Below are 16,142 nucleotides of genomic sequence, written 5' to 3' on the forward strand. Positions count from 1 at the left end.
TATTAACTGTTAGACTGACAGGAGCTAAGATTTTACTGTGTTAACAATATGCTTGCTACTATTTGCAGTATACTTTCAATGAATATAACTTGTGTATATTTAGGGATGTTTGATCTGCCTTATCATAGCAAAAGCATGTTATTCTCTTAGACTGTTTGGGCAATAAATATATATTCTTTGGTACCAAATTTGTGTTGTCAAATCTGAGAGAAGTTTCAGGGACCACTGCCCATATATTCATTCTTTGAAGCCCAAAACACTCGATAAAGATAAACAAATTTGTCACTGAGTGTGGTCTGTCCTTAAAGCCACTGTATTCTCTCTTGATCAGGTGAATCTCAGATACACCCATTCAAGTTTGAGAAACATTCTAGTCGGATGGAGTGAGAATGAGTTACTCGTCTCACACTGGCTCGACATTTTTAATGAGCTCTTCACCATAACCTCAAGATTTCTTTCTTGGCTAGTTGCTGCCAGCTGAGACCCCCACCAATGCATGAATGAAGATTTATTTTTATTTCTTTGCCCCGCCGTGCATCAATTTGCACTCACGTACCTTCCCACCTCCATGTGGTTTGAAATAACAGTTTTCAGAATACCACCACTTCATATGGAAGATAGAATGAACATAAAATGTTTTAGAATTGCAGTTGTCTCATAAATTGAAAGGGGCAAGAAGGAGCATGAGTTTAATATCCAGTTTACAACCTGCAGAAATGACTTTCTCTGCTGCCCGTTCAGGGCTGACCAGTTCTGATGATACGAAGGAAGGGCCTTGTAAACCTGAAGCACTGGGAGGTTTTGCCTCCTTAGCAAACTGTCCCATTGCCTTGGGCAACTTCGTCCCCCTTAACTTTATCCTGGAGTTCAGCCTCTCTTAGCTGAGCCACACACACTACTCCTCTGCTGATGACTGATCATCTTCACCTAACCTCCTCTCTGGGGGCAGCCCTGTCCCTGAAAGGAGAAGAACCTGAGCTGCAGGAAAGATTAGGTTGAGATAGGGTGCCTGTGTGTCCTATTTTACAGAGGGCAGCCCTCTATTTGAAGGTGTCCCCTGTTTCAGGGGTGATGAACATCTTTCAGCTCAAGGGCCAAATTCCATTTCTGAGAAGCTCTTGGTGGCAGAATTCCAGAGGTGGGCAGGGCCAAAGGTGAAGTGGGCGGGGCTCCATGTAATTAGCAATTTGGACATTTTCTCACCAAGTGTGCAAAACATACTACTCAGGAGTAAGCCCCAGTGCAACCATGGCCATGCCTGCGAGTACATAGCTCAGTCCAGCGACTGGAGGTGAGGCTATTTGAAGGTCTTTAAATATCCCCTTACCTCCCATCGCTGATGGGAGATAACAGCAGAAGAAGCTTGCAGGCTGGAGGTTCCCCAGCCTGCCTCTGTCTGAAAGGCTGTCTGATCCAGACTCCAGTTTAAAGGTAAAGAACCCTAAGAAAGGAGAGCAGAAGCCTGGAAGTCAATGATACCCATTAAGGATGAGCACTGGACAGCAGACGGAGCAGCAGGTCCATAGATCACCTCATCACATTCTTCCCCATTATGGAGAGATGTATTGTATTTCTACGTAAATTCTAGTAATTATTTCCACATCTGCATTTATACATGTAAATTAGCATGTGCAAGTTTTATGCAAGCATGCAGCCTCTCTTGTCCTCTTTTTTTGTGCTACATTTCCTCCCCTCCCCTTTTGGTGGGGGGGGTGAGTGTGTGGGTTGATGTGTAAGGAGCTGTCCTACTATTGACTGATGATGTTGAATAGACTGCACTTGAGGCAATGGCTTTAAAGTTACTCCATTTCTATTCTGTGGTGCTTTTGTGTGTAACCACTTGGATTAGCCAACCTTTCTGTGAAGGCCTCACTGATCAGGGCAGTGAGTCCGACAAACAGATGAGCTGGCAAGCCAGGCAGCTGAGAAGCAGGTAGGGACAGTGCAAATTGATTACAGCTTGCTCTTTACTCAAAAGATGAATTTTTGTTTGAACTTATTTAAAATATTTCTGTCCTGCCTTTTGTGCCAGTGGCCCTTAAAGACAGCTAACAATGATTAGAAGGCAATACAAGAATTGCAGCAATGAAGAGTGACATGCTTAGGGTGCAATCCTACGGCTCCTAGACATTGCCTGAGGGGCCACAGGATATTGGGGATTCTCCCCTCCAAGGCTGGAGACAGCACTCCCACCTCCAAAGAGGGAGTCAAAGACCCGAACCCCCTCCCCAGCCCCTCGCAGCCAGTGCGGAAAGAACTGAGCCAGCTGCCCTCCAAGGTCAGAAAGTCGACCTTGGAGAGGGGAAAAGGGGGGTGTTTGGGTGGCAGGGAGGGGAGGAGACTGGAGACACGAGGTTATGACTTATCCTGAGCCTCCACCAGCGTCCTTCCCTCCCCCTAGCAAAATATGCAGGGCGGGAGGCTGGGGAGGTGAAGATCGCCTCCACCCCTCCTCCCGCCCTGCACTGGATAATCGGAAGCCTGTGTTCAGGGGCTTCTGATCACTGAGGGTACAATTAATAGGACTGCACACTTAAATAATCAAATAAACAGCAAAGCTAAAACCAGCAAAGAGAGGAGAAGCTCAGCTCCCAACTAAGAGAGAAATCCCTTCTACACTCAGAGGCTCCTAATGCCCTCCAAAACTACATCAGCCTTCACCTGTCACCAGAAGACCAACAGCAAAGGGGTGGAAGTGGAACCAACTTCCTCCTAGGAGGGAGTGCCAGGGCTTGGCACTACTGTAGAAAAGGACAGGTATCCCAAGTCAACCTCCCCCAACCTGGTAGGCCAACACATCTGGAAAGCACAGCTCCCATCACCGTGGCCTGTGCACCCAACAGGCACACTGTCTGAGGGTGATGGGAGTTGTACTTTAGAGTTGTACATCTGGACGTGTCAAAGAAAACGTAACTGCTTATTCTGAGTATTCACATCTTTATTCAACGAAAACACAGGACAGAAAAGAAAGCATATGTATGTGGAGATTCCTCCAAAATTCTTGTAAGGAGGTTCTCCTTGTTTACATTTCAAATAAAGCTTTTATACAATGTATGACAAGGTACAACTTTGGCTAACACTGATTGGATACAGAACATTACAGAGGCGGGACAAGTTATATAAGACTTCTGTTTGTAACTGCCACATAACAAAACAATAAGCTTCAGTTGTCAGTGTGATAAGCAGTTCTTACTGCTCAGGATTTATCTTGGCTTGTCAGGTGGCATTGAAGCTTGGGGCTTGGAATTTTCCCCTCTTACTCCAACAATTCCTTTCACCCAGACTCTTAGGGCATTTCTACACCAGCCTAAAATCCTGCATTTAAAACGGGGCTTTCTGCGTTTTAAATGCAGGATCACAACTAACTCCCGTTATATGCGCTTCCCCCTCCTTCTCCCCATATCTGAGTCTTCCGTTATCTTTCATTGATATCACTCCTCTTCTTGCCACTTTAACTCTTTTCACGGAGGAAACTGAAGCGGAACACAATGGGGGAGTAATTTGATAGCTCATTATCTGCGATCTATTTAAAATAGAACAAGGGGAATTTAGGGCGTCATGTAAAGAGCCCGCAAACTTCCATGAAGGAGTGATCTCAATCGCAGGATAAAAGCCTGGTGTCTGCTTGCTTTTGTTTACTGTACGTTGATACAGGCAAGGTTAGTGAAACGCGGGTTCAGAGCAAATCTGAGCCTGATTAATGGCTCATGGAATTTTCTTCCACAGAGGATGCCATAGTGGGGGAGTCTGTCCCGCATAACCCCCCCACCATACTTCAGACAATGGCAGAATCTAGAGCAAGCTGTCTGAGGCCTCTTAACAAATGGTTGATACACATGGAAGTTGCTCAGAATGAGGGCCTGGGTGGAACTCCTTTGCCCTCCCTCAGGGGCCCTGAGAGGCATTTAAAAGATCCAGGGCCCAACCCATACGAATCTGCATAAAATCTGCATATGCTCATTTATATCTGTGTATGCCCACTTAGAGATAACTACTAGGATTTATTTAAATTTCACAGGAGGCAAAGGTAGCCAATTAACTTCTCATCCAAACATCTCAAATAAAATAAATTCTTCAGTTAATTTGTGCCCTGACCCCACACCATCCCAAACTAATGGGAAAAGTTTTTTTTCCTAAGCTTAATTCCCATGCAGAGGGGAAAATGGTGTGTGTGTGTGTGTGTGTGTGTGTGTGTGTGTGTGTTGCAGCATGTAGGGAGTAAAAAAAACCCTTCAGGTGTAAACTTCCTTGAAAATTGCCCCCTGCATGGCAATTAAGGTGAGGAGGAGAAAACCTTCCGTTGTCACTGATGGGCACTCAGAGCTCTGTGGAATAGAACTGGGCCCTGGGCAGGGACGGCCCTACCATTAGGCAGGGTGGGGCAGTTGCCTCAGGCGGCAGATACTGAGAGGCGGCAGCAAGGTGTTAAGAGGAGAGAGCTGTGTGTCACACAGCCTGCCCTGCGCCCCCTAAGCGAGTCTGCTGCCTTCCAATGTTGTAGAGGATATTGTCCCATCACTAGTGTTGCAGAAACCTTTAATCACCAGTCTAGTCAGCTTTTGTACATGGAATGGGAGAGGGCGCCATCTTGTTCTGCACTTCAGGCAGCAAAATAGCTTCCGGTCTTGTCCCTGGGAAATAGATGTGAGGCCCATGGACCTAGGCCTAGCAATGCCCTCACCCTCTCTTGTCATCTGCAGGCTTGCCCTCACCGGCCGTAAAGAGCGCAGCGAGTAAGCCAGTGGCTCCCTCTTTTGGCAAACTTCCATGGTGGCAGTGCGGAGCGCCTGTCATGTTCCTGGGACTGCTTCCAGATGGGGATTGATTGTGGAACATCCACTCATATTTTGCACGGGTGGGGAGGGGTCCACACAATGTAAACATCCATTCACAATCCTCCCATGTTTTCCCAGTGCTTCTTCCAATTCTCTCTTTTTTCCAATTACCAGAGGAAGTCCAAGTTCTTGAGAATGATGGAAGAGTAACGCAATCTCTTAGCCCTTAGCGCTACTCTTCATCATGTGGTTTTGCCATTGGCGGGGACCTATCGAAGCTCAGCAAACAACCGGTATCTTTGTGATGCACACCATTTTTCTCATCCGTTTATTTATTTATTTCAATCGTTCTTTTAACTCATGCTAAAACTTTTTCTGGCTGTATATATTTTTAAAAATAAACCTAAAATAACAGTAAAATGCCAGTAAAGTGAAAGAGTGTTATAGCGCTTTAACCCCATAATGCAGGGATGGGTCACCTCCGAACCGCAAGCCAATTTGGCCTGCCGCACCAGCCCACCCAGCCCCTGAGAACCCTTGAAGCCCTGCCCCTCGGAAGGGAGAGGAGGCAGGAGGAGTGCTCTCAGCCGCTGCTTTCAGCAGCTGTCTGAGTTGTGAGTTTGGGACTCAGTCACCTTCTGGAAACACTGGCTGAGAGCACTTTGCTCTGCCTCCCCTGTGTGGGGAAGGCGGAGGTGGAGCAAAGCTAACTGTGCGCTCAGCTAGCATTTCCAGGAGCCATCTTGAGTCCCAAGGAGGAAGGCGAAGGAGGACCAAAGCTGGCTCCCCAACTGAAGCACCAAGCGCTGGCTGGAGGAGCTCCAGAGGGCGCTTCAGCCAGGGACCTGTTGACATCAGGGCCACCCCCAGTTCCCGCTGACATCATCTAGTCAACAGGGAGATCGGGGGGGGGGGGGATTTGGCCCATTATGGTTCCCTACCCCTGCTATAATGCAATGTATAGAATTTTAAAAAAATGATGAAAAACCCACTTTCCAAGGTAGTTAATGGTGGTGACCAGAAAAGTTTATTTGTTTTTAATTAGCTTTATAGGTGTATAGCTCTATATCCCTACAATGCTAATTTCAAAAAATCATTTAAAAAAGACCTATCCAATCAGAACCATTTACCACCTTGTTAAAACGGTGGTGACTTGGAATGGTTTTCCGTGTGCGCGTGTGTGTGCATGATAACAGTCATTTAAGAGGCATTCCCTTATTTAATGTAATTAAATATCACCCAGTGCAAAAGGTATAGGGGAAGTATGCTAACCTGTGATAAGTTAGCACCCATATCAAAACCATGACTCTTTAAAAAAAGAAAGAAAAAAGGACAAGAGTATCACTAAGAGCATCAGTATGGACAGAACATAGTAGAATGTATAGACAGAAAATGCACCATATCCCCTAATAGTGTGGAAAGTCGATTGCAATTCCATTCATAGCTTCCAGCGGAAAATTAGCAGTAAGCACCATCTGTCTGGAAGCACTTTGGGTCTGGCTGCAAGAATCTCTGGTGCTTTTGCTAATTGCATCTAATCTATTGCATTATATGAGTATATGCGCTTTGTGCTAAATGCTCCAGTATTTATTTGGGAATACTTTCTCTTGTCATAGGTCATATGCAATCAAATCATGATCCGTCGTTACCATTCATCTTTTTAAACTACTTAACAGACAATGGTGACAGTGTTCTAGCAGGGAAAAAACTCCTTTTCATGAGGAGACTAATGACATGATATAGATATAGGTGTGTGTGTATTTACATTTTCTTCTGGGTTCTCCAGTGTGGTGCCCATGGGCACTAACGTATCTGCAGATACCTCTTTTAGTGTACATTGGGCTCTCTGCTCCTTCCATTTTTATTTTTATTCAGATTTTTTACCATTATTTTAACTGGGAGGTTGCCATGCTGCAAAGTGTTATCCCCCAGCCCTATCTTTATTTGGGTTCAACAGGGTGGTTTTGTGTTTTGGAGCTCAGCTCCCACGTCTGCCTTGTACTTAGGTTCATGGGTAAGCTACTTTTCTTGTAGTCTCACCAGTTTGCCTTCTGGGAAATCAGTGTTTTGTGACTTGGCATGCCCACCACAGTAACCATTCTATAAATGACCAAGTCTGTCCATCCCCCACCATGGCAGCCATTTTGTAACCACAACACTCTCTCGAAATTTCAGATGTGCCCACTGACCCAAAATGATTGGGGAGCCCTGGGTTAGATGTATTACATTGTGAAAGCCATAACTACAAGGTTATTTACATATATTTGTAAAATAAATGTGTACATAATAAACAGGTAGTGGACAGAGTGTTGGGTTTCAAAAGTGAAGCACTGAGTTCAGATCCCCACTCAACCACAAACCTCACTAGATGCTGTTGGGCCAATAATTATCTTTTTTTCAGGGATGCGGTGGGGATAAAATAGGATACCTAACGCATAACTTGCCTTCAGCTCCTCAGAAGAAAGGCAGGATACAAATGTGATAAATAACATATGCAAGTAATAGACAGACATAAACTCTTATTTTTTTATTTTTTTATTTATTATATTTATATCCTGCCTTTTTCCTCTTGCAAGGAACCCAAGGCGGCGTACACAATCCTCCTCCTCTCCATTTTATCCTCACAACAACAACCCTGTGAGGTAGGTTGGGCTGAGAGTCTGTGACTGGCCCAAAGTCACCTAGTGAGCTTCCTTGGCTGAGTGGGGACTAGAACCCAGATCTCCGAACTCCCAGTCCAACACTCCAGCCACTACACCACACTCGCTCTCATTCTTACTCTTCAGTGCTGATGTGTTTAAGAGTGGCAAAATATAAAATTCTAATATAATGCAGCACATAATTTGGCCACAGAGTTATGCCTAATCCTACAAAGATAAAAGAAATGGGGCTTGACACCCCAAATCATAATCTATTACTTTGAATTAGCTTTGTTCTGAATCCCTCCCCACTTGCTGCAGCCACAAATGAAGGTGCTAATAATATAATGCATATGTATGGTGTGTATCTATGACTCTTTCCTCCCTTGCTCCTTCTTCCCTAGAACCCAAGAAACAGCTGAATATTTGACTGAAGACTTGCTACAGGTGAGGCGTGGGTCTGATCTGCAGGCATGTGCTTACCTGTACCTGCAGGCGTGGAAAGAAAGCGTCTCTTGTCTTAGTATGTAATTTGTTTTCTCTCTGCTCATGTCTGAGTCACAGGACAGCTTTGGATTGGATTCACCTTCTCCCTAGAATGAGCCAGATATTGTAGTGAGAGTTTCAAGCTTCATAAGAGCAACAGACTCTATTACAGTTGGAAGTGGGAGGTTCCCAGGAGATCTCAAGCACTAGAGTAATAACTGAGAGCTAGGGACAGACCTGAAAACCACGATCACACTGATTCTGAACTGATGGCTTCACTTCCCCTCCACCACCCTCCAAACCCTCCCCAAATTCTGCACCACAAAATCTGCTCTCCTTTTTCCATCACCTAAGCCTGCGAATACTGCAGGCTGCTAATGCACATACAATGACATAGAAGAAAGGTGTGCCCAAATAAACCTGCTTGCATACATTTGCATTGTTTTTTTCCGTGCTTTAATCCAGCCTTCCCCAACCTCATGCACTTTAGATGTGTTGGATGAGAACTCTCATTATCCCCAGCCAGTGTGGCCACTGGGGATGATGGGAGTTGCAATCCAATGCAAATGGAGAGCACTAGGTTGGGGAAGGCTGCTTTAAGCCACAGGTGGCGGATCTGCAGCATGGTGCCAGAACTGGCCCAGGTTCACAGGGGGTTGTGGCAGGCCTAGGCAGGAGTGGAAGGGTCTGTGGGCCCAGCTATGGCATATAAAGCCAAGGCTACACTTAGGGCTGCCTTTCCAGCACTGTACTGCCATCTGAATCTATACCTCAGTGTGGTAGACCAGAAGCAAAATCAGCCCATGGTGGATGCTGGAGTTAAACATGTCTTGCCATGTACACTGGACCAGCGCATGTTCCCCAAGGGTTGTGGGCTACCACTGCTTTACTCTGAAGCAGCTGTTTGGGGTTTTGTGGAATTCAGAATATTTTGACAAAGACTTTATAGGAATGGGGTAGGCAATGGAGGGGCAGAAGAGATTTGTGGGCAGGAAAGGGCATTTCTAGTGGCTATGAAAAAAGTTTCATACACGGCATAAAAGCTTGGTTTGAGGGGGACTGTTGAAAGACATTTCCCCTTGATCCACAGAGTTTCACATGGTTAAGGTGCAATCCTATGCATGTTTAGACAGGAAAAATAAGCCAACAACTCCCAGCATTCCCCGGCCAGCCAGAAAAAAGTCCTAAAACTTTCAGCATTCTGCAGCCAGCTATGCTGGCTGGGGCATGCTGGGAGTTCTAGGACTTATTTCTGTCTAAACATGCATAGGATTGCGCTCGTAAGCTTGCCCTTTCATTTCTGAAGAGGAACCTGATCTACACATGCACTGTACGTGTGTGTAGATCGGGTCTCTTTACTTGAATCGGAAGAACTGAACCTGAGCCTGTGGGCCAAATCCTGCCCACCTGGAGTCCCAATGCAGTCCTCCAGAGTTCCCCACCTGGCCATGTCCCCTTCTTCTAGTCCCACCCCCTTTCCCATGACAGGCTATTGTTTCGTGCCTTCCCGGCTTTGCACGGTTCCCCCCACCCATTCTAAAAGATTGAAATGCCTCTCCAAAGGCTTCATTACTGGCAGTGAGAGCTTTAAGCTAAACTATGCTGGGGTTGGGGCTATTTTGACCCTGCCCCCTTTTGCCTTGGCCCCCCCCATCCACAGGAATGCAGTCTCTCCCCCCCCCCCAGCTACTCTGGAACTGAATTCATCCCTCAGGCTGAAAGAGGTTCAACATCTCTGACTTAAATGAATCATGTAGTTGCTGTGGACCTGGGGAAACTGAATGTGACAGAGCAGCACCTCAGGATGGGGTGGAGACCCTTGTCTATGCGCTTTGCATTCTTGAGCGAGCGCCACATCTGTGTTACAAACAATGAGATTTTCAGAAACCCACATTCTGTTCCTTCTACCAACGAATTCTGCACAGAATCTCATGGGAGATGGTGAGCAGCACCAAACGTTTCCTTCTGCGGCACAACAGGAGTTCTTGGGGAGAAAGAAAACACCTTCTGAACACGAATGGATGTGTGGGGAATGCATGTCCTTGTTTTCTTTCACTGTATTGTTTTTAACTCTCTCTCCTCCCCCCTCCCCACTAGATTGAACAGAGAATTGAGCCAGCCAAGCGAGCAGCACACAATGTGCACAAGAGGCTTGTGGCTTGCCTCCAGGGGCCGTACGGAGCAGACATGGACAAACGGGTGGTATGTCAGGGATTTTGCCTCGTTTCCTTCCTTCTTTCATGACCATGCATGTGGCTGGAACTCCCCACATTTTTCTTCTTTCTAAAATGGGCAATGTGGATGGATCTCATCCTTTGCCCTGAGCCAATTCCTCTGTCCAAATCACCCACATACCCCAAGAAGCTGCTGGAAAAACCCTATGGACACAATTTGTGCCTGTTAAATTTCACTCCTCTACATCTAATTGCGATTTTGGATGGCAATTTGGATTGGGACTGCAGCATGAGGGCAAAGGGTTAGATCTCTCTCCCTGCTGTGCCACATCCCATATCCAAATTCCCTCCCTCCCAGCTGCTTTTTAAGAGAGAGAGAAAACCAGGGGGAGTTGTAATTTTATGTATTTATTTATTGGTTACATGTTTCTTGATGTATTTGTTACATTTATATCCTGCCTTTCCTCCAAGGAGCCCAAGGCAGCATACATGATCTTCCTCCTCCCCCTCTCCATTTTATCCTCATAACAACCCTGTGAGGTTGGTTAGGTTGAGAGTCAGTGACTGGCCCAAAGTGAGCTTCATGGCCAAGTGGGGACCAGAACTCGGATCTCCTGAGTCCCAGTCCAACACTCTAGCCACTACACCAGACTGGCTCTCTAATCATGGAGGTCTCACATAACATTGAGTTTGGCCCTTCAGTCCAAGGTCTGTCCTGCCCCTGTGCTAGTGTGTGTGTTTTGTTCATTTGCCCCTGTAGATAGGTGGAGAAGCTTCTCTAAAATGTTAAAGAAGCAGTGAGGCCAGGTGTCTTGTGTTCTTAGTCTTGAGGTTTCAAATCTCTTGCAGATTGTAATCAGTTAGCATTCCAGTTAGGGAATGGGATGATCCTCTTGGATCTGGTCCAGGGATGGACATAAGGTGGACAACATAATCTCTATAGGTATATAGAGATACTTGGATGTTCTGTAATCTGCAATCTGTTACTGATAACTGGCACAAAAGACTGGTACTATCAGCAACACATTCTGTGAACTGTCATCTGTTGTCCCCTCCACGGTTGGGTAGTTTTTTCCCATGTAAGTCTGTGCCCAGTACTGGTTCCAGCTTTTAGATGGCCCTCAGGAAAAATGCTTTCAATGGGCCCTTCTCTTTTTCCTTGCATTCACCCGCTTGCAGGGGATGGATACCCACTATTTGTTATGTAGTCCTTTGGATACAAATCAAAACTTCCTGCTTCCACACAATAGCCAGCACTTCAAGAACATTTTATTTATTTTTTTAAATTCCACTTTTCTTTGGATTGTGCCTGCTCCTATCTCTATCACATTCAAGGACATCTCAAAAGCTTCCCTCAGAAATGAAATTGACTAGACCAGATCAAGTACTTTTGTAGTCTAGTCAATTTCACTACTCCCCTGACATGTAAATAGGACTAGAGGAAGCCGCTGCAGTTATGAATTAGGAAAAAGGCTCCTTCCTCTGTTATGTTTATACAATTATGTTTATGTTTATAAAAGTTATGTATGTTTATACAAGCTTCCATTGCCAGCTGAGCTAATACTACAGTAATGATAAGTGGGGAGAAGTCAAGTCCATCTCTGTTTATTGTGTCTCACCAGTTGTTATACAGCTTTTCTACACAAGGCATTTATTGTGCGCATGTCATTCCTTACTCATCATTTTTTACAGGTTGTTTAGACAATATCGTGACCCTCCAGTTTCACTTCTGATTGTAAACAGCACTTTCGGCAAGTTAGAGCAGGGAAAATGGGGTATTATTTGTTAAAACAAAAGAAAATGTTTTTTCCACTTGTGTTTTTGCACTATTCCACTATACTACGATGCCACCTAGAAGTTATGTAATGGAAAAACAGGAAAGGAAACATTCCTTGTGTAGTGCTTGGATCTCAATTCTGCAATGATCCCAAAAGTAGATGTAGCAAATTAACAGACTCATGTAGAAAGCCCATAGTTACTAATGATTCTAATGCCAATAGTGAGAGCAGAAAGTTCTGCCTCAACCAGAAGATCCCATCATGTAGGTGAAAAATACTGTAGTCAGAGATATTGGCAGGTGTTGTTTCAGAGCTGGGCTTCACTCTGTTTCAGGAAAAGGCTGGGGATTTGCCTTGTCTGCTCATTGTCTCTTCTCATTTTCTGATTTTTCTGCAGAAAAAGCTGCCCTTGATGGCACTGTCCATCACTATGGCTGAAAGCTTCAAGGAACTAGACACCGATTCCAGCCTTGGGTAAGAATCACTGTGTTTCATGAATTAAGGAGCCTGCATAGAAAATGTTCATCTGTAGATCATAAGCAGGCAATATACTTTCCAGGAATTGTATCCAATGCGTTGTTTGCAGTGTTGGTCTACCTTAAGTCCCATTCATTTCAACGGGTCAATTCCGGGGGTAGGCAACCTTTTTGGGCCCATGGGCACATTTGGCAATTTGAGGAAACTGTCCTGGGCACCACAACAAAATGGCTGCCATGGAAGGTGAGACAAAGGGCAAGTAACCTGTCCAAAGGCTTAAGTACAAGGCAGAGGTGGGTTCTGAACCTCAACAAACTAAACAACTCCTTCGAACCCACAGTTTTCAGTCTCAGCTACCAGTAAAAAAATGTGCTTATTTTAAAAAGTGGGAGGGATAGGGCATCATGTTGGATGCCAAGAAAGGTGTCCAAGGGCACACTCGTGCCTGCAGCCACCATGTTGCCTACCCCTAGTCAATTCTCAGTAGGACTAACATTGGGTACATCCCCAGCTTGCTAGCATTGAGGCTCGCATGACGGCTGCCATCTCTATACTTATTTTGCCAGGATGGTTTGCAAAATCACCATCGCATTTTAAATCAGAAACCTCATTTACAAGAGTCAAGGTGATTTTAAAAACCTGATCCGATTAATAAATAAATAAATAAACAAACAAACACATCACATAGGTGGATCTTAGGTGGATAGGTGCAGTCCCTGTGTGGTTTACCAATGTCTGGTGTGCCTACCTGCCGTTCACATGACGTGCCACCTGGGAAGTGAGTTTCTCGAAAGGGTCGTGGATCAGACCTTGATGACTGCATTAAACCTTCTGTGTGTGGGTCAAAACTGACATGTCTTTAAATCCATATCTAGCGGCTATGTCTCGCTCATATTTTTACTCTAGAGTAGTCCCAGGGCCCATGATACAGAACTTAAAAGCCCCCCTACCCCCCCCATGGTAGGATCCAGATCCTGTGCCTACTCTACAGTAAAATGGAGGTGGTGGAAGGTGCAGCTGTTAGATACCAATTCAAAGTAGTGTCTGTTTTGGCCCTTAGTGTATTCTATATGTCCGAGTGCAGTGATTCAGAATCTGGGTGAAACTAGGTGGGCCAGTGATCAATCACTTTTTATTTCGTAAATATCTGCTGCTGTGGGGATGAAGATCAGGACCACAGCAGCAGGAGGGGGAATTTAACTTTTTGCCCCTGGCTGTAGGGAGCTCACTGAGGAGTCACACTCCTCACCTTCCACGCCAACAGAAAGGGATTAACTCAGGTTAAATACACTGCCATAACTCTTTCTTTCCTTCTTTGCTTACAGGAGAGCTCTAGAAATGAGCTGCTTCATTCAGAACATGCTAGCAAAGATCCTTGCTGAGTCTGAAATAGCCCTTGAGCGAGATGTCCTACAACCCTTGAATAGACTGAGTGAGGTATCCTTCATTTCTCTCCACTTTTCTCCTCTCCACTTCTCTTTTCTGCTTGTTCTGAGTGTTCCTTCTCTCCTCCTTTATTTATTTATTTACTACATTTATATCCTGTCTTTTTTTCCTCCAAGGAACTTAAGGTGGCTTGCATGATCCCCCTTCTCTCCATTTTATCCTCACAACTACCCTGGGGTGTAGGTTAGACTGAGAGTCAGTGACTGGCCAAAGTCACCTAGTGAGCTTCATGGCAGAGTGAGGGCTTGAACCTAGATCTCCTGAGTCCCAGTCCAACAGTCTAACCATTACACCACATGGGCTTTCCTATTTTTCCCCTCAGAATGCCATAGGTAACAGAAATAACTGTCTTTTCTAACAAATTGGCAAGAGCTGCTGGAGCAAGGAGCTGCCCGCACAAGAACCTCTGGTGCATCGCTATGCTGCTATTTGTTAAAAATAAAACCGCCACTCTGTTTCCACACAGCAATGTTTAGAGTGGATGGTGCATGAGAAGTGGGTGATGGGTTTTTTTAGTTCATGTGGGCTGTTCTTGGGTACAACCCTTTTTATTTATTAAATGTATTTATTTATTAAATTTCTTGATTGCCCATCTGGCCTATCACCTGGCCGCTCTTTTTCCATCTCAGGTTGACAAATGCACACCTGTACAGGGGTGCTGTATACCCTGTCGACATTGTGCAATTCTGTGCCACACAGCAGTGTTTACAATAGGTGGTGCATGAGAAATGGTTTTGTTTTGGGGTGTGAGGTGCTCTTTTGTTCCTCTCTCAGGTTGACACCTGTGCACCTGCACAGATGTGCAGAGCATTTTATGGGTGTTGTTGTGAGAATGATTTACCAGGGATGGGTACCAGAACTAGAGACTGTCTCTAGTACCTCTGCTGCTGGAGCTCTACACCATATAGGCGGGTACCTGTGTCTCTCTCACATGTGGAGTTGTGTTTCACAACATGCTGATATTCCAACCACATATAGTTTGTTTGAGAGCAGGGGTGGGGGAACCTGTAGCCCCACCAGGTGTTGGACTACAACTCCCAACATGTCTGACTATTGGTCTTGCTGGCTGTGGCTGCTGGGAGTTGGAGTCCATCTGGAGGCCCATGGGTTCTCCACCCCAGTTTTAGGGTGACACTTCACTGTAGTGCATTTGTGACCATGGCTGACGATTTGTCATCTTGAAGGAGTCATCATGGTGACGAGCACATAATTCCTCTTGAATCTTGTGTTCCCCCAAATGTCCCAAAGATACAAAATCTCCTCATTCTTTGCTAGTGCTGCTTGCACCAGACCCAGAAAAAAGTATGAAGTGTTAATTAAAAGAGCCTTCTGCAAAATTTTGCTCAGCTATGCAGATGCGCATTTATAGAACGTTTAAAAGGCAGCACAGTTCACAGCTGCATTGATGTGTAGGTCCACATTGAAAATAATTGCTTCTTTTTTTTCATGGCTGACTTTCTGGTCAAGTGGAGAAAAGTCAGGGATGAATGAAGGGAAAGTCGCCTATTTCCTTCCCACAGCGCCATATCCCCCCTGTCAAAGGTGGGGCAGAAAGGTTGTTAAACTGGTTCTGTACACTTAAAACCTCTTCCACTGTTCAAGTGTGACCATAGCGTGTTAGTCGTCCATACCACAAACACTGGCACAGCAACTGCGCAGGAGAGAGAGAAAATCACAAATCAGGTCAGGAAAAAGATGGAATAAAAAAGCCAGAAATCCTGGGGATATAACAGGCTGGCTGTTGCTGTGCGGATTACAAGTGAGTGGGGCATTAGAGTAATGGACAAAAAGGCTAATGTGGACAGGCCTAACTGCCCCATTCTAATCTCTTTCAGGAGGAACTGCCCATCATCCTGAAACACAAGAAGAATCTTCAGAAACATATTCTGGATTGGAATGCCATCAAAAGCCGGTACTGAGAGAGGGCTGTGAGGGAAGGGGAGAGCTTGGGGGAGCTTGATGAATCTTCCAAAAAGGGATCTAGATGGGGAACTGGCTGCTTTTGCATGTGAGAAGAAATGGCTCAGAGTCCTTGAAATGCAGCCCTTGCTCAGGTCCATCCTGTGTTTGCGAAGCTGTTTTCTGTTACATCAGCTCGGCTCTAAACACTCTCTGCTATTCAAGGCAGAGAAACGCTGAGTCAGTGTTTGTAGGGGGCTGGAGGATCGTAGGCTGATGCAGATGGTTCTGCCCAGGGCCAACTGATGAAGCTTGTGACTTTGTTTTAGTCATCCTCTCTCTAAAAGCAAGCGAACCCGAAGAGAGAAGGACAGGGTAAACTCTACCAAGAGAAGAAGTGGGGAGGCCTCACACTCTTTCAGTACTAGATCATTCTGGAAATTGAACTGAAATATACTGGATCCATTG

The 16,142-nt window shown here is 45.4% G+C and overlaps 1 protein-coding gene across 3 annotated transcripts in view; it reads left to right on the forward strand.

Moving 5' to 3' along the window:
• Nucleotides 1–16,142, forward strand: part of SH3BP1 (SH3 domain binding protein 1) — a 57,569-nt gene that overhangs the window by 12,563 nt on the left and 28,864 nt on the right. For all 3 annotated transcript variants that reach the window (XM_084809750.1, XM_084809748.1, XM_084809749.1), the window contains 5 exons: nt 7,819–7,861; nt 9,998–10,102; nt 12,250–12,326; nt 13,655–13,766; nt 15,611–15,687. In XM_084809750.1, coding sequence (XP_084665876.1) covers nt 7,819–7,861; nt 9,998–10,102; nt 12,250–12,326; nt 13,655–13,766; nt 15,611–15,687 — 414 coding nt within the window. The remainder of the gene's footprint in view (nt 1–7,818; nt 7,862–9,997; nt 10,103–12,249; nt 12,327–13,654; nt 13,767–15,610; nt 15,688–16,142) is intronic.

The sequence above is a fragment of the Heloderma suspectum genome, chromosome 7, assembly GCF_057233095.1.
Source record: "Heloderma suspectum isolate Gila_16-S chromosome 7, 16-S_ref, whole genome shotgun sequence".
Lineage (NCBI taxonomy): Eukaryota > Metazoa > Chordata > Lepidosauria > Squamata > Helodermatidae > Heloderma > Heloderma suspectum.